The 19,186-nt window shown below is 41.3% G+C and overlaps 2 protein-coding genes across 2 annotated transcripts in view; both read left to right on the forward strand.

Annotated features, from left to right (window-relative positions):
• Positions 1 to 593, forward strand: part of LOC102422270 (antigen-presenting glycoprotein CD1d-like) — a 3,139-nt gene extending 2,546 nt beyond the window's left edge. Inside the window, 1 exon segment of the mRNA XM_023748360.1 lies at positions 585 to 593. Coding sequence (XP_023604128.1) covers positions 585 to 593 — 9 coding nt within the window.
• Positions 1 to 2,721, forward strand: part of LOC102421974 (antigen-presenting glycoprotein CD1d-like) — a 47,079-nt gene extending 44,358 nt beyond the window's left edge. The window contains exons 5-6 of the mRNA XM_014449643.2: positions 642 to 738; positions 849 to 2,721. Of these exons, the coding sequence (XP_014305129.1) occupies positions 642 to 738; positions 849 to 870 (119 nt within the window). The 3' untranslated portion in view covers positions 871 to 2,721. The remainder of the gene's footprint in view (positions 1 to 641; positions 739 to 848) is intronic.
• Positions 2,722 to 19,186: the final 16,465 nt, after the last annotated feature.

Here is a 19,186-nt window from a genome sequence, read left to right on the forward strand (position 1 = left end):
ACACAGGTAGCTGTGGTTCTCCGGCTGCTTCCCGCTGCGCGGGCTGAGCACCCTGCACAGAGCGTGCCATCCAGTCACCTCTCCTCTGAAGCAAGTATTATTCTCACTTTATATATGAGAACCTGAGGCTCAGCTAGGTCAAGTTCAAAAGAGGAAAGCTGGGCTTAGACTCAGGACTGCCTCGCTGAAGAATTACTGCCCTTCCCCTATATGCTGTGCTAGCTTAGCTGAAATGGACTGGATTACGGATGCCCAGGCCCTGAGAAAAGCTGGGCCCTCCAAACTTCAGGGGAATAGAAGTGGCCACTTTTATTGTTTTTATTAAAAAACATATATATTGATTTCAGAGAGGAAGGGAGAGAGAGATAGAAACATCAATAATGGGAGAGAATCATTGATAGGCTGCCTCCTGCACACCCCACACTGCGGATCAAACCCAGGCATGTGCCCTGACCGGGAATCGAACCGTGACCTGGTTCATAGGTCGATGCTCAACCCCTGAGCTACACTGGCTGGGCCAGAAGTGGCAACTTTAAATGGGAGAGTAAATAAGCACCTGGCACCCTCACATGTGCTGACACCAGGTGGCTTGAGCTAGGGAGGAATCCTGGGGCTGAGAAACTCCTGTGTTCCTGAAGCAGAGGGGAGTCATGTGCCGGTGGGCTGGATCGTCGCAGCAGTACTGGCATCCCTCCTGCTGGTAGGCGGAGGCGTAACCTTCTGGCTTAAGAAGCGCAGGTGAGTCTTCTTTTTCCATCTCCTTTCCTCAGCCTTTGTCCCCATTCCCTCTTCCTTCCATCCCCTCTTCCACTTTTCTTAATGGTCTCTCCCTGGCTATTCTCTCACAGGTCTTATCAAGACATCCTGTGACTGTGCTGGCCACACCTGTCTGGAACTCAGGATCTCAAGTTCCCAGGACTTCGGCACCCAGGAATTGAGGATGAAAGTGAGGTGCCTTGAAGAAGCAGAGAACAATCCCAAGAAAGCTCTCATCACGCCCCTTGGCTACTTTAAGAGAATTTAAGCATCCTACCTGTTTAGAAGCTCACGTGGTTCTTAAGAACAGAAGTGCAAACTCAGATACCTACCAGGGACAAGCAGAGAAGGGCCGAAGCGCGGGCACCTGTGGCCATTGTTTAAACGCTGGAGTCTGCAGAGACCTGGAAAGCACTTGTCCTGTCCAGGGGGAGCAGGTCCAGCTGCTTGTTGTCAAATAGGAAGTCAGACCCTGGGTTGGCTGTGACCTACATTTTTCAAGAAAAGCGGAAGTCTGGATTTTCATGTGAGCGTGCCTGACATTAAAATAATGACTCAAACTTTTACACAATTTAGGGTGTGGAACCCCAAATACACCTCTGCTAGTTAACAACAACTTGGGGGGCTTTCAGTTTGTATCTTTTGGGAAAGCTTGTGAATGTCATATTGGCAGTTTGAGGACATAATTTCTATTGTGAATTTGAATTTATAAGGGGATATTTCATCTTTAAAAAGAAAGTTAGGTCAAAGAAACAGAGGTATCTCAAGCTTTTATGTAACTTGATTAAAAGAGGAGAAATCCTAGTGTATGTGTATGATATGGAAATAAACTACTTTGGGGAGGGACCTTTCTCACCAATGGGCAGTCATTTTATTCGGACTGGAAGAGGCAGTCATGAAGAGACCCCTCCAAACAGCCTCTCTTACTTCTAGCTATTGAGAAAGTGCACGAAAGGGGCTGAGCATACCTGGGCAAGCCTGAGGTGTAGTGATGCCGGTCTAGCTGTCTTCTTGGTTCTTAGACAGGAGGTAACTGGAAGCTAAGCGGAACAGCAGACCTTTCTGGAGCCAAGAAATGAGAAGGTCAAGTTAAAATGATCGGTTGGCTCTCAGGAAAGTCGCCTCTAGGCACCCCAGGGCTCTGAACATCCAGAAAAAGAGAGGCTGCCCTTTGGGAGAGCCTTTGCTTGAGGAAATGAAGATTTGGTTCTTCTCTGCTGGACTCACAGGTCAAACCTAGAATGCAGGTGAAGAACCTGCTGGCTTCTGAACCAATGGTTCCCAAATTGTGTTTTTGTGACCAGTGGCCTCGGCATCACCTGGGAACTTATGAGTTATTTTGGGCCCCACCCCAGAACTACTGAATGGGAAACTTTGGGAGTGGGGCCCAGTCGTCTGTGTGTTAACAAGCCCGCAGGTAATGCTGATATTCAGCTAAAGTTAGAGAACCACTGTTCTTAGACATGTGTAATGTTGTGCAACAAATTTCTCAGAATGTCTAGTGAGAATTTTGGCTTGGGGTTAGTCAAGGAAGGCTTCATGGACGAAGGGGAACTTGAAGCAGAACTTAGCGAGGCGGGTAGGTGAACCAGCAAGTGCACTGGATCAGGAGACTGGAGTTCTAGCCTCTGACTCAGTTTCCTCCTGTGCCCATTGGGGCTAATAATGTCAGCCTGCCTACTGCTTAAATGTGTGTGTATGCCCCGATTCATCTGTTAGAAATCTAATAACCAAGGTGATGGGTATTAGAAGGTGGGGTTCTGGGAGGTGATTAGGTCATGAGGTCTGAGCTCTCAAATGGAATTAGTGCTGTTAGAAAAGAGGTCCCTTCACCTTGTGAAGACAGCAGAAGATGCCATCTAGGATGCAGGAAGTGGGCCCTCATCAAACCCTGAATCTTTTGGCCCCTTGAGATTGGACTTCCCAGCCTCCAATCTGTGAAAAATAAATTTCTATCGCTTATAAGCCACCCAGTCTGTTATTTTGTAATAGCAGCCCAGATGGACAAAGACAGATTTTCTCATAGACTTGTCTCCTAGACAAATGTGTGAAATGTGTGGCAAGCTACAATGCCTTCAGAAACGTGTGACCTGTTATTGTTCTTGGTGCCACACTGCCCTGGGGAGATGCTCTTCAGCTCAGCTTCCTCAGGCAGCGTCAAGTTTTCGAAAGTATCTCACCTGGCTTTTACATTCCCAGGCTCTTCTGAAATCTTTTTGGAAATGCTTCAGCCTGAATTTACAGCGACTCTGGTTCGTTTTTAAGCAATTTTGATTTTTTTGGAAAGTAAACGTATATCCAGAAAATTTTGTCTTCTTTTTTCAAATAGTTCCTATCATCTCAGGAAATTCATTTTAAAACAGGTTAATATTCTATGTATGAACATCATGTTCCTCATTGAGTGCTGTGCTGTTAGTTACTTTATTAACACTCAAATTTATTGCTATAAGTTCTAAATTCATCTTTATGTGCTCAGTGATAATGGATGGAATTCCTCATTATTTCTCCTTTAAAGTCAGCACAATGTTAAGCTTTTATAGTAGAGGGCCCTGGAGAGACACTGTAGGAAGAAGGGGCTCTCCTGCAGTCACCAGCTAGTACATGGCAGGTCATACTGTGTTTTGTCATACTGCCTCAGCCTGCCTACTGATTAAATGTTTGTGTACCCCCCGACTCATATGTTAGAAATCTAACAACCAGAGCCCATGGACACTTGGTTGACTTTGCAGCCTAAACCTGGCAAGGACCTTTTCATAGCCCTTTAAAAAAATTATATCTCTATCTCTATCTCTATCTCTATCTCTATCTCTATCCCTATTGATTTCAGAGAGGAAGGGAGAGGGAGAGATAGAAACATCAATGATGAGAGAGAATCATTGATCGGCTGTCTCCTGCACACCCCCTACTGGGGATTGAACCTGCAACCCAGGCAAATGTCTTTGACCATTATGGAACCTGGGACTCTTCAGTCTGCAGGCCGAGGCTCTATCCACTGAGCCAGACCAGCTGAGGCAGCCCTCTTAACATAATGGATCGATCTTCCAGACCAAAAAAAAAAAAAAAAAAAAACAAATCAATAAGGAAATAGCAACTTTAAATGACACACCAGGATGTCAGAGGAATGGTGGTGTGAGAGATCCCCTTTGTTTCTCCCCATGAAATTTCAACAAGTTGATCAGCTATCACTCAACAAAGGACTCCCTGCTCACAACACAGGCACGTCTGAGAGATCCATGCATTGAAGCATCCAAAGGTGGGCAAATGGGAGCAATCAGGGGAGGCAAGAAGGGAGGAGAGCTAAGAGGGGATGGATGCAGCTCTGCAGCTTGGCCCAGAGAGGGGAGGAGCTGGCTGTAGCTGGTGCTCCCTTGGCTGTGAGGAGCAGAGAATCTCAGGAGGGCACTCTTCATGGAGTGAGTGGTGCAAACTGTAGATGCTGAGAGGCTTGGGCAAGGACGAAGCGCAGAGGTTCTTCCGAGGTTGTCGGAAGGAATTTATCACCAGGCAGTTGGTGTTCCAAACTAAGAAATGGAGCCACAGAGCCCTGCTGTCACTTAGACTCCCCCAAATTGTCTCCCCTTGCACTTGGTGCTGGGATGTGGGGCACATTATCTGCAAAGCTGAGAACTGCTATGCAGGATTGTTACATATCTCTGTGACTGATCCCTGAGTGGGACGCATTGGGGGTGGCCCTGTGGAGGTCCGGGGTTGCCAATACCGAGAGGGAAAAACAAACTCCACCCCCCAACTTTGCAGCCATACTGAAGGCAGCTGCAGAGGTCAGCTTGGGAATTTCACAGAACTAAAAAACTTGTGATTCAGTGCCACCTACTGGAAAATAAGAGAAATATCTCTTCATAGAAACCTGCTAAAGAAGTGTCAATACATAGCTGCCCAGACAGAGAGGGAGCCCAGCCCGCCAAATAGCAAGTTAGTGAGGCAGTTCAGAAAGAAAATGAAAAATCTCCAGAAAGCAAACTGGAATGAATGGAAATATATGATATAAATGACAGAACTCAAGACTGCAGTTCTGAAAATACTCAATGAGATGAGAGAACTTGATTCACTCAGAGCACAAATCACTTTACCAAAGAGATTCAAACTTTAAAAAAGAACCAAAGAGAAATTCTTACCAAACATATTCTCTGCCAACAATGCCTTGAAATTAGAAATCAACTGCAAAAAGAAAGTAAAGAAACTCAGAAATCTGTGGAGATTAAACAACATACCACTAAAAAGTGGCTGGGTCAAAGAATAAATAAAAGGTGGGATCAAAAGATATATAGATTCAAATAAGAATGACAATACGACATATCAAAACTGTGATGTGTCCAGCAGGTGTGGCTCAGTGGTTGAGTGTTGACTCATGAACCAGGAGGTCAGTTCAATTCCCGGTCAGGTCACATGCCCAGTTGCAGGCTCGATCCATAGTAGGGGGTATGCAGGAGGCAGCTGATTGATGATTCTCTCTTATCATTGATATTTCTCTGTTTCTCTCCCCCTTCCTTCCTAACTCGGAAATCATTAGTAACATATTAAAAAAAAAAAACTTCTGTGATGCAACTAAAGTATTAATAAGAGGGAAGATTTATCATTATAGGCCTATCTCAAGAAAGAAGAGAAATACCAAGTAAACTAATCCAAAATAAAGGACAGTGAGCTAAACTATTTTTGCTTTATCTAAATTTTAAAATAAATATGAAGAGCAGCAAAACCAAACCAAAATAAAATATTTAGTAGATACAACTGCATATAGTAGCATTTATATCTATACAAGTTAATGAGGGAAAATTGCCTTTTTGTAAAAGTAATGGCTACACAGGTAACTTTCAAAAGCAAAACCTTTACAGGTAAAATTCAACATTTGATTTGTCCAATTAGTTTTTGCTGTGTATAATTTTTATATAAAAAAGAATTGATCTGTCAGAATATCCTGTATATAGTAAAAGGCTAATATGCAAATTGACCAAACGGCAGAACGATCAGTCTCTATGATGTGCACTGACCCCTGGTGGTCAGTGCACTCCCACAGGGGGAGCACTGCTCAGCCAGAAGCCCTTTGCCAGGCTCACGGCTGGTGAGCGCAGCAGCAGTGACGGGAGCCTCTCCCACCTCTGTGGCAACGCTAAGCTGTCAGTCAGACATCCCCACATCTCATATCTCCTGGACTGTGAGAGGGTGCAGGCCGGACTGAGGGACCACCCTCTACCCCCCGAGTTCACGAATTTCATGCATCAGGCCTCTAGTACTTCTAATAAAATATATATCAATTTGGATAAATAGAAATTATGTAACTGTGATTTTAGAATAGTGAAATTAAATTGATTTAATGGAGTTTACTTGGTATACTCTCTTATACATATTTTAACTTGAAGATTACAGTAGAGGAATTAACAAAAACTGGAGAAATTAATATTTTAGATTACAAATGCGATATAGAGATTTTATGTGAGGCTGACTGTAACTATGGGGAAAAATATAGGATAAATATCAATGAGTCAAGCTTCACAAATCAATATAATGTACTTGCAAGTTGCAATATTCAGTTTGCCTTATCTTCTTAAAGTGGTGGGTTCAGGTAACGGTCGTAACAGATGCACAGCTGTGGCTTCGGATGAACAGCTGCACACCAGGCATTGGGTTTTTAATTCAGAATAGAGTGAAGGTGAGCAACATAGAATTTCACAGAAATTTCTCTCCAAACTCCAATAAAAAAGATGTAACTTTGATGCTTGTGAATGTCAATATTGACTAGGAATCACTGGTAGTTCAACAGTTACTGAACAGACTGACCTACTGAAGATTTCCTATGAAAAAATAATTGATTTTGTATATATTATATTTTTTATTTGTTTGTTCATAAGAACCTGCTTGTATCAGTGAGATTTTCTGTCCTGCCTCACATCTTCTCAGCCTACTTTCCCCACAGGCATTGCAAGGCAACAGAACCTAACTTTAGCTTCATTGCATGTCTATTGTGTGTTTCTTTGTTTTTAATGTTAATTAATTTATTTTTAAATGGAATGTATTGAGGTGACACTGGTTCACAAAACCATATAGGTTTCAAGTGTACCACTCAATAAAATATCTGCACACTGCATGGTGCACCCATAGCCCCAGGCAAAGTCTCTTTCTGTCCCCATTCCCACCCCCCCACTTTTGCCCATCCCCACCTACCCCTCACCCCCTTTCCCTCTTGCTATCACCACACTGTTGTCTGTGTCTATGTGCTATGCATATATGTTTTTTGTTTTTTTTGCATTGTTATACGAAGGCTTTTACATGATGTGGTTGGGACATCTGTGAGAAGCTGATTATCATTTGTGGATGCTCAAAACTTCAAATATGGGGGGATTAAGACCCATGGATAATCCTTGACTTTACGAGTGTGGATGATTGAACATTTTTGTGCATGTATTTTGATAACATAAGCATTCAATTCTCATAAGAATATATATAGAAATAGAATTGCTGGATCACAGGAGGTATCTATTTTTTTGCATGTAATAGATACTAGCAAACAGGTTTTCATAGGGGTCATCGTAATGTACTTTTTATCTTCTCCACAAACTCACTCATATTTGATATTATTAACCCTTTTAGTATTAGCCATTCTTGTATGGGTGTAATTGTTGCTTTAGTTCATATTTTCCTGTTGATTAATGATACTTAACATATGCCTATTAACCATTTAGATACACTCTTTTGTGAAGTAGCAGTTTAAGGTTTTAGCTATTTGTGTGTGTGGTGAGGCAAGGGTGTCAGTCTTTTTCTTATTAATTTGAAGTTCTTTATAATTTCTGTATCCTAGTCCTTTGTTGAATGTATGCATTGTGAATATGTTCTACCAGTCTCTGGTTTACGTTTTATTCCCTTAAACTTGTGATGGAAAGAATTTTTTAATGGGATACAGTTGATTAATATTTTTACGACTATTATTTTTTTCTGCAAATTCTTTACTCCTTCAAGATCATGAAATACTCTCTTTAATCTGTGGTGCTCAAACTTGAGTGGGCATCAGCAGCATTTGGGAGGGTTTTTTTTGAAACAGATTTCTGGAACATCCCTCCAGAGTTCTAGTCCTTTACGTCAAGAGAGAGGTTCAAGAATTTGCATTTGTTACAACTTTCAGATTATGCTCATTCTGGTGGTCTGGGGACTCACACTTTGAAAACCACTTTGTCTTTGAGAAGCTTACCTTTTGTAAAATACCTTTTTAAAGTTGATTTCAGAGAGGAAGGGAGAGGGAGAGAGAGATGGAAACATCAATGATGAGAGAGAATTATTGATCAGCTGACTCCTGCATGTTCCCCGACTGGGGATCGAGCCCGCAACTGGGACATGTGCCCTGACCGGGAATGGCACTGTGACCTCCTGGTTCATAGGTCAATGCTCAGTCACTGAGCCATGCCAGCGGGCTTTTTTTTGCATCTTGAGGTCGGCCTATGTTGCTAAGAATTTCCCTTTTAGGCTGCTTTTGTTGTGTCCTATATATTTTGAGGGGTTGTTTATTTTCCTTTGTTTGTAGATATCTTTTTATTTCTTTCTTGATCACATTATTAGTCTATTCTTTTCTATTGTCATGTTATTTAGCCTTCATGTGCTTTTTTTTTTCTTAAAATTGATTTCTAGTTTTATAATATAGTAGTCAGAGAAGATGCTTGATATTATTTTAATTTTTAAAAATTTATTAAAACTTGCTATGCTCAGTGGTTGAGCATCGACCTATGAGCCAGGAGGTTCTGGTTTGATTCCTGGTCTGGCCACATGCCCAGGTTGTGGGCTTGTTCCTCAGTAGGGGGCGTTCAGTAGACAGCTGATCAATGGTTCTCATCAGTGATGTATCCTAACTCTCCCATTTCCTTCTTCTCTCTGAAATAAATAAAAAAATATTTTTTAAAAATCTTAAAATTCATTAAGACTTCTTTGTGTCCTAACTTGTAAGCAAACTTAAAGAAAGTTCTATGTAGCCCTGGACAGTGTTGCTCAGTGATTAGAACATCAGCCCACGCACTGAAGGGTCACAGGTTCAATTTCCAGTCAAGGGCACATACCTACGTTGCAGGTTTGATCCCTGGCCCCGATCAAGACACGGGTGGGAAAAAAACCAATCGATGTGTCTCTCTCACATCAATGTTTTTCTCTGTCTCTTTCTCTCCGCCCTTCCACTCTCTCTAAAAATCAATGGAAAAACTATCCTCAGGTAAGGATTAACAAACAAAAACGTTTTATGTGCACTTGAAAAGAATTTATATTCTGCTGCTTTGGGGTAAAATGCTCTAAACTATGAATTAAGTTTATCTTGTCTAGTGCATCTTATAAGGTTGCTATTTTCTTTTTGATATTTTTGTCTGGGAGATGTATCTGCTGATGTCAATGGGTTGTTAAATTTTCCTGTTATGACTGCATTATTGTTGATCTCTTTTTTTATTTCCATCAAGATTTGCTTTATGTATTTATGTGATCCTCTGTTGTGTTCATAAATGTTTGCAAGGGTTATATCCTCTTGTTAGATTTATCCCTTTATCATGAGGTAATGCTCTTTTGCATTTCTTAATATAGTCTTTGTTTTAAAGTTTATTTTGTCTTATATAAACACTACAGGCCAGGTGCACGAAATTCATGCACAGGTGGGGTCCCTAGGCCTGGCTGGCGATCAGGGCTGATGGGGGCCTTCTCCTGCCGGCTAGGGCCTTCTCTCCTGCGGCTCCTCCCCACGGCCAGCCCCACCTTCCTGCCAGCTGCCAGCTGCCAGCCAAGGCCTGCCAGACACGGGGAGGGACCATGGGCAGTTGGCCAGCCACAGGAGGTTGGCTGTGGGAGTGCACTGACCACCAGCAGGCAGCTCCTGCATTGAGCATCTGCCCCCTGGTGGTCAGTACGTGTCATAGCGACTGGTTGTTCCAGTGTTCCGGTCGCTTAGACATATATATATGAAATATACATATATATAAATATATATGTATATATATACATATATATATATATATGAATATATATATATACATATATATATATATATGAATATACATATATTTCTACTCCTGTTTTTTTTTCCTGTTTCTATTTGCATGAAATATCTTTCCCCACATTTTCACTTTCAGTCTATGTTTATCTTTTATTTTGAGGTGTGTTTCTTGTAAACATCATATTTATGGGTCTTGTCTTTTTATCCATTCAACTTCTTTATGTCTTTTGATTGAAGCATTTAAAACATTTACCTTAAAGTGATTATTAATGGGCACATAGTTATTGCCATTTTATTGTTAATATTTATGTTTTTTTTCTTTTTATCTAAAAGAAACCCTTTAACATTTCTTGTAAAACTGATTTTGTGGTGATACCTCTTAGCTTTTTCTTTTCTGGAAATCTTCTTATTTCTTATTAAAATTTTAAATTATAGCCTTGCTAGGTGGAGTAGTCTTTGTAGTCAGTCCTTGCTTTTCATTATATTTTATATATTTTGTGCCAGTCCCCTCTGGCCTGCAATGTTTCTGTGAGAAATCATCTGACAGTCTTATGGGAGTACCCTTGTAAGTAACTAACTGTCTTTCTCTTCCAGTTTTTAAGATTATTTTTGTTATTAACCTTTGGAATTTTAATTTTGATGTGTCTGCATGAGGCCCTCTTTACATTCATCTTGTTTGAGACTCTGCATTTCCAGGACTTGTCTTTTTTCCAGGTTGAAACATTTTGTCATTATTGTTAAAAGTAAGTTCTGAATTCCTTGCTCTTTCTTCAACCTCCTGTTTTTCTGTGATGTAGATCTTGTCCCAGAGATCTCTTGAAATAGCCTCAAATTTTAAATATTTTGGGGTGCTCTGATTGGTTATTTTCTGCTACCATGCTTTTCAAATGACTGATTTAATTATCTGCTTTATTTCATCTCCTGTTGATTTTTTTAGTGTAATTTTTATTCCAGTGATTGTATTCTTCCTTTCTGGGTGGTTCTTTTTTATGATTTCTATGTCCTTTTTTTTAAAAAAAAAATATATTTTATTGACTTTTTACAGAGAGGACGGTAGAGGGATAGAGAGTTGGAAACATCAGATGAGAGAGAAACATCGATCAGCTGCCTCCTGCACACCCCCCACTGGGAATGTGCCTGCAACCAAGGTACATGCCTTTGACCAGAATCGAACCTGGGACCCGTTAGACCCCAGGCCGACGCTCTATCCACAGAGCCAAACTGTTTTCGGCATGACTGGTTCTTTTTTATGATTTCTATGTCCTTTTTTATGCTGGTGAAATTCACACTCAGTTCCAACAGGGTCCTTACAAACATTGTGCTGAACTCTGTTTCTAGTAGATATCTTGCCTCCATCTTATTTAGATATTTTTATGGAGCATTCTCCCATTGTTTCATTTAGGGCCTATTTCTTTGTCTCCTTCTTTGTATGCCTTTCTGAGTTTGTTTCCGTGTATTAGGCAGATCTCCCAGTTTGGTGGGGCGGCCTCATGTTGTAGGTTTTCTGTGGGGCCCAGTGGCACAGTCTCCCAGCCCCTTATGTGTACTTTTGTGTTTAAGTGGATCCTTGATTGTTGTTTCACATTCCTGGGTTCGGCTGAGCCTCAGGCTGGCTGGCTGTGAGGTTTGGCTGCAAGCACAGTGCATGAGGTGCTGTGCAGTGGCTGACTGCATGAAGTGGAATTTGCCTTCTAAGGTCTGGTTTCTGCTGATATATTTTTGGAGGGAGTCATGCTACTTGTGGAGCTAATTGGGTCATGCTTTGTTATGGACTGAAGCCAGCCCTTAGCTGTGTTGGTTCTGGAAATTCTTGAGATGAACTTGAATCAGGTCAATGTCAGACACCACCTGTGACCTCTCTTGGCTGCCTGTTTTGCTGTGCAAAGCTATGCACAGACTCTAGCTTCCTCCACGGGACCGGGTGCGTGTAGAAGGGGTTAAAATGTGAATCAAGTGTGGATGCCATCAGTACTGGGCCTATGACTTGTCAACATTAAAACCAAGTCCTCCCCCAAGCACTGCCACCTGTTGGCTTCCATTAGGCATATAAGAGGATTTCAAAGATATGTTAATCTAGCCCTCTGCCTTTAAGATGCAAATATCTGGTCTTCTTAAAAAACTCTATTGTGCTCGTTGGTTTGACTGGATAGATAGAGCGTAGGCCTGCAGACTGAAAGGTTTAGGGTTTGATTATAGTCAAGGGCACATACTAGGGTTGCGGACTCCATCCCCAGTAGAGGGCATGCAAGAGGCAGCCAATCAATGATTCCCTCTCATCATTGATGTTTCTCTCTTTCTCTCTCTCTCTCTCTCTGTCTCTCTCTGTCTCTCTCTCTTCCTCTCTGAAATCAATAAAAATATATATTTAACAGAAAACAAACAAAAAAACCAAAATACCTCTTATCTGGGCCATCTTTTAAAATGCAAGTTTATGGGAGGTAATCTTAATGAAAAAAAAAACTTAGCCATTTGAGCATATCAATGAACTCATTTCAGCTGTTAATGATTTTGCTAGACAAGTCTTAAGTTTACTTACTTTGGGCCTTTTATTACAGAAAAGCTAGAAAATAAACTTGAAATGGTTAGTGAATATCTTATACTTTATTAGAAATATGTCTCTTAAAGGTGTGAGTGTGGCCCAGTTGGTGGGGCTCCCTGGTTGAATGTCACCCTATGAACCAGGAGGTCATGGTTTGATTCCCCATCAGGGCACATGCCTGGGTTGCGGGCTCAATCTCCAGTGGGGCGTGTGCAGGAGTCAGCCTATCAATGAAATAAATTTAATAACAAATATGTTAATCTAGATGTACAAAAATAATGAACAGAGCTTGCTTAAGGAAAAGACAAACCTTTTACTGAAGAAGTTGTATGTCTAGCAGGGGTCCTCAAACTACGGTCCGCGGGCCAAATGAAAATACAAATATTGTATTTGTTCCCATTTTGTTTTTTTTACTTCAAAATAAGATATGTGCAGTGTGCATAGGAATTTGCTCATAGTTTTTTTTTAAACTATAGTCCGGCCCTCCAGCGGTCTGAGGGACAGTGAATTGGCCCCCTGTTTAAAAAGTTTGAGGACCCCTGGTAGAGCAAGACTACTCAATATAACCTGCTCCATTAGGAGCTTATGATCAGATCACCCAGTGAGATTAGTTTTCATAAAATCCCTTTTTAATACATAGTTAGCCCTTTTGGTTATAAATCAATTTAAAGTATGCATTGATGACCAACCTTTAGTCTGATAGTGTTATCTTATAATGCTAGGAAGGCTTATTCTTAAGAAGTCTCAAGTATCAATGTTGTCTTGTTGGCCTTTGGAAATGGACCAATGGGATGCGAGTTGAGGCCAAAATTTCCCAAAACAAGAACAGGTAAATGGAAGGCAGTCAGGTCTTATGGCCTTTGTTGTGGAAAAATAATCATTTTACAACGTGGGAAGCTGCCCCAAAGTGGCAATCTATTCATTCTAGTAAGTGGTCCATCTTGGAATTTACACTTGCTCTCAGGATGAAATTCTTTCCAATCTTGTAGATATGAGAGGTCAGAGCACATAGGACAGAGGCAGGTTCTGCCATTGAAAACCAGAAAGGGCAGCCCTAGCTGATTTGGCTCAGTGGACAGAGCGTTGGCCTGTGGACTGAAGGGTCCCAGGTTTGATTCCGGTCAAGGGCACATGCCCAGGTTTCAGGCTTCTTCCCCAGTAGGGGGTGTGCAGGAGGCAGCCGATCAATGATTCTCTCTCATTATTGATGTTTCTATCTCTCTCTCCCTCTCACTTCCTCTCTGAAATCCATAAAAATATATTTTAAGAAAAAGAAAAGAAAAGAAAACCAGACAGGGGAGAGACTTGCTTGAAGAAGTGCTGATGGGGAAATGAAAAGTCCAGTAAAAGGCATGTGGCTGTGTGAGGTAATGGGGTTTTTCAAAGAGGGAAGTGGGCAGAGGGCAAGGTTTTTGTTGGCAGAGAGGAAGATAATAGAGTTTGAGACTGGGAGGGGGGCGTCCCATCAGATATCTGAGGAGAGTTCTCTCTGTGGGGGTGGGGCTGGGAATGTCTGGCCCGAGGGCCTTATTTGGTCTGATCCTGCTAAGCATTAGGGGTGAGTTAATTACATGTTTGACCAAATTAGCAGGATGATTTTTAAGTTGATAATTTTGTATGGGCCACAAGTGATGTTATAAATATTGAAATGCCCCTTAACAGAAAAATGGTTCCCCACCCCTGATCTAGGAGAACAAAAATCACCCACTGAGGTGAACTTGGAATAGGGTCAGGTAAGAGCTCAAACAAAAGTGACCATGAGGATGCCTGTGGTCTGAGCATGAATGGGGCGAGAAGCAGGACCTGGGAGACACCAGTGATAGAGGAAGAGCCCGCGGTTCCCTCAGGACAGCCAGGGCCACTAACCAGGCTGGCTTTTAATTACAGAATGTCCCACTCAACTCAGATAATTGTTTTGGGATTAGGTGTTTCTAGGGGGTTTGTATAACCATTTTCTTCTCTCCCCATTACATTTTACATACATTTCAGATTCTTGGATCTGTGTTTATAAGTATTCATACTAGTGCTCACTTTGGCAACACACACTAAAAAAAAAAAAAAAAAAAGTATTCATACTACAAATAGCCTGCCAGTTTTCCTGGTCACAGAGCTCATTCTCTTACTGCACAGGAACCATTTCTTGAATATGACTTTTCCTAATTCCAGCTGGCTTTGTCCAGTCTAATAGCACACGACTCACTTGTCTTCTTTCAACCAACTCCCTCCACTTTTGTACATACCAGCCGTCCAAACCCTTCATCATTAAGCCTTTAACATCAGGTTTTGGTCAGTGTTCAATTTTGTCTTAAGAAAAACACCTCAGGTTGTTGACCAAGCGAACAGAGTTTTGGTCAAACTAAAGGTAAAATCTTTTGTTTTGTTTTGTTTTTGTTGATCCTCACCTGAGGTTATTTTTCCATTGATTTTTAGAGAGAGTGGAAGAGAGAGGGAAAGACAGAGAGAAACATGGATGTGAGAGAAACACATCGATTGGTTGCCTCCTGCACGAGGCCTGCCCAGCACCTGGGCCAGGGAGGAGCCTGCACCGAGGTATGTGCTCTTGAACAGAATCGAACCCGGGACCCTTTGATCCGCAGGACGACACTATCCACTGAGCCAAACTGGCTAGGGCAAAAGACAAAATTTTGACTTCAGTTGTGTTTCATCCCCAAGCCCATGAAAGCGGAACAACCCTATTGACCACAACCTCATGAAACCCTACAGAACAATGCCACTATCTGATACAATAACCAACTACACCCTACCCTAACCCCAACCAATGACCCGACTCCACTAGTCATCATGACTAATACATTTTCCTTTATTTAAACTGTTCCCTAGGTGCCGTCAGAGAGCCAGGTCTTAGAGCATTAGATCATCTATATTTCTGTTTCTTGGCACCATTTCTTTAAGTAAACCTTTACTTTCTTTGCTGCAAACTGCTGTTCTCATTGTATTGGGCTTTGATGCACACAAACAAACAAATCCCTTTAGTCCAGAATATTCTCTTCCCCTTCCTTTTTGTTGGGAATTTGTGTATAAAATTGATATACTCAGGAGTTTTGATTCTTTTTCATAAAAGCAATTGAAATGTCTCAAGTGTGAGCTTGTCGTCACAAGGTTTACCTTTTATGTAGCAATTTACAAGCAGAGTGCTAAGCAAATATGGAGATAATGTGGATTGCCATGTACAGCTAAGAGATTGTGGCAGTAATCCAGATCCCGCACAATAAGAGCAGAATCATGTTGACGTAAGAGACATCCCAACTTGTAGAGGATTTTTATAAAAGTTTATTTGAGTCAAACGGATGACATATGATGAGTACAAGATCTCAAATGCTCTCAAGAATGACAGTTTTGCAGTTTCTCTTATGCATTTAAAATTAAGGAAGGGAAGTAAGAAAGATTACATGAAGGTGGGAGAAAGCAAAGTGGGGATCAGATAACAAGATTATGTGCTCTCTTGAGGGTGGTTTTGGTTTCTTTCTTTTAAAAAAAATATATTTTATTGATTTTTTTACAAAGAAGAAGGGAGAGGGATAGAGAGTTAGAAACATCGATGTGAGAGAAACATCGATCAGTTGCCTCCTACACATCTCCTACTAGGGATGTGCCTGCAACCAAGGTACATGCCCTTGATCAGAATCAAACCTGGGACCTTTCAGTCCTCAGGCTGACACTCTATCCACTGAGCCCAACTGGTTAGGGCTGGTTTATTTCTAAGGTGTGTCAATCTAGAAGCACAGAAAGAATGGTGGACAGGGCTTGCTTAAAGCAAAAAATTATATGCTTGGGGTATGACTTCCTACCATGACCTTCCCAGTTAAAATTTTTTTAATCAGATCCATCCTGTGAAGTTACTCTCTATGGAACCTCATTCTTTGTTCACAACTAAATGTCAGTGAAGATAGGAAGAGAATGAATTTTACAAATTATGGAGATAAGTGATATGGTGACATGATGACAATGGGAAGTAAAGGAGAAGTAAGTTTCCAAAGAATATAGGTTTCTAGGTTTCTTTTTAGGTAATTGTGTGTGCATTGCCATATCATGGGATAGAGCTATTACCTATTCTTCTAGTTCTCCTGGTGGAGAATTTCCCTAAATACTTTAAGAAATACTCACTCATGCCCCTCCCCGCCCATGAAAATAGAGTAAAGTATCTCATTGGTGGATACAGGAGAGAACATGGGTACATATTTGGTCTGCACATCTTCTTTCCCCTCTTTCTCTCTTGAGCCAAGTTGTTCTCAGAAGTGTCAGTCCTGGTCTCCTCCTCCATGCCTTGCTTCTCACAAGAACAGGCCTTCAGTTCAGGAGTATTTGGAGTTTTCCAGCATTTCCTGAACTAAGTGAGTGTATCAGTCTGCTCAGGCTGCCCTAACAAAATACCACTTAGACTGGGTGGCTTAAGGCAGACATCCATTTTCTCAGTTGTTGAGACCAGAAGTCCAAGACAATTTGGTTCTTGGTGAAGGCTCTTTTCCTGGTTTGCAGACAGCCGCTTTCTTGATATGTGCTCACATGACCTTTCCTCGGTGCATGAAGATTATCTACACTAATAAAAGAGAAAGATGCAAATTGACCATACCTTTGTGATGCCCATCAGCCAATCAGGAGTGAGTATGCAAATTAACCCAACAAATATGGCGGGTTATTTTGCATATGCAGGTGCCGAGTGGTGTGGGAAGGGGCAGGATGCTTGCATCGTCGCCATGGCAATGATGCAGGCATTCTGCACTGCCCCAGCCGCTCTGGGCCTCTGGGCAGCATAGGAAGGCAGAAAGGCAGCTCTGGGTCAGAGAGAAGGTGGTCGCGGCAGCCAGGAGAAGGAAGGCCCACTCTTGCACAGATCTATATGGAGAGAGAGAGAGAGAGAGAGAGAGAGAGAGAGAGAGAGAGAGGAGAGAGAGAGAAAGAGAAAGAGGAGAGTGAAAGTAAAAGAGAGAGAGAGGAGAGACAAAGAAAAGGAGAGAGAGAAAGAGAGAAAGAGAAAGAAAGCTCAATCTCTGATGACTCTTCTTATAAGACTCCACTCTTAGTACCTCATTTAACTTTAACTACTCAGAGGCCCATCTCCAACAACACTGGAAGTTAGGTGATCAACAGATTAATTTTGGGAAAACACAATCTTTTTTTGAGAATGAGTAAGGCCACTTCATTTGGAGCTCAATACCAGCAAGATTCTTGCATTACACCTTAATGGAAATTCTCTGGAAGATTTATCTAGAAGCGTTATACAAAGTTAACAATTTAATCTATATATTTTATGTTTATATTCTTATTTAATTATGAGTTTAGGAGAAGAACACTAGTCTCAGGCTTTTATAATATTAACCAGTATAAGTAGGTTGAATTGCAATTATAAATAAACTTGAGCATCTTAGAGGTTTAAACGCAAACAAGTTTATTCCTCATGTAGGCAAACTCCATGTAAATCAGGCAGCCCTTCTCCGTCTTGTAGCTCTGCCATCTGGCACAAGTGACTTCCAAGCTGGCACATAGGGCAAGTTTATCAGTATTTTACAAGGTTGGGCCTGGAGGTGGCTTACATCTTCAGCACATGACATTCCATTGCCCAGAACTTAGTCACATGGCCATAGCCCAATTATAAGGGAGCAAGAGGGCTGTAATTTCCCATAGGTGGATAGAAAAAAAATGTGGTAAACATATAAAATTGTATTAGCTATAGCTTCCTAAACCATTGACCAGGAGATTCAGGCAAAAATGAGATCTGGTGCTTATGAATGGCTTAACCTGTATATAGTTCTTAGAAGAGTTTGTAGGTCATAGAAGTTGCCTAATATCTGTGTCCAAATATCTGTGTAACTTCCAGCCTCATTATGAATGTTGACAAATATAAAAGGTAAATAATGCTGCAAATGCAGTTTTAAGTTACTGCTTCCTGCATTCAATAATTGCTTAAGGTTTTTTTTTTAAAAGAGATACTATAATAGTGAACAAAAGGCCTGTATATTAAAACGATCATGTGCTCAATGGTTCTCACATTAGCCAGTGAGAACCATTGACAAATCACCAACTATTTCTTAAATAGACTGCTTAAATACATGGAAATATTAACAAATGTTACTTTTTTTTGTCAACATATTTTTATCAGATAACAAAATTTAACTTCAACATGAATTTTTAATGTCTCCCCATGTATCCTCTTGAAAATCTGCATTTTCTAAGAAGAGGGGGGCATAATGGAGCTTGCAGTCAGAATTGAGTTGAGGAAACAAAGAATTGTGATCTGCAGGGCCCAGAAAAGCCAAGTAGTTTATGTTTTATTATTATTATTATCATTTTTAAAATTTTAGAGTTGAGATGCAAGTCCCAAGGAGGTAAAGTGACCTTTCTATATTTTCATGAAATTTTTGCATTTTATTTGAGGATATGTTCTAGTGGGTGATCATCTACAGACAGATTTTCATTTCTATGTTTAATCCAATGACTCATAAATCTTTATCTCCAGTCCAGACCTCTTTTCTTAGCTCCAAACCTGCATATCTAATGGTCTCCTCAAAAATTGCATTAGAATTCTTACTGACATCCCATGTCAGGGCACATGAATGGGTTGTAGGCTTTATCACTAGTAGGGGGTGTGCAGGAGGCAGCTGATCAATGTTTTTTGTACATCCGCGATACTGCTATCTCTCTCCCTTTCTCCTTTCCTCTTTCTGATATGAAGTAAAAAAAGTCGCCCCCCGCCGCGTGGGGGGAGAAGGAGGAGGTGGTAGTGGAGGAGGAGGAGGAGGAGGAGGAGATGTTAAAGAAGGAGAAGGAGGAGGAGGAGGAGGAGAAGGACCACCACCACCACCACAACCACCACAACAACAACAACAGCAACAACAGCAAAAACCCACACAGGAGAAAATAACCTTAGACCAGAGCTGGAGAGGAAATGAAAAATCGAGTAGGAG

Source organism: Myotis lucifugus, unplaced genomic scaffold, assembly GCF_000147115.1.
Source record: "Myotis lucifugus unplaced genomic scaffold, Myoluc2.0 scaffold_1309, whole genome shotgun sequence".
Lineage (NCBI taxonomy): Eukaryota > Metazoa > Chordata > Mammalia > Chiroptera > Vespertilionidae > Myotis > Myotis lucifugus.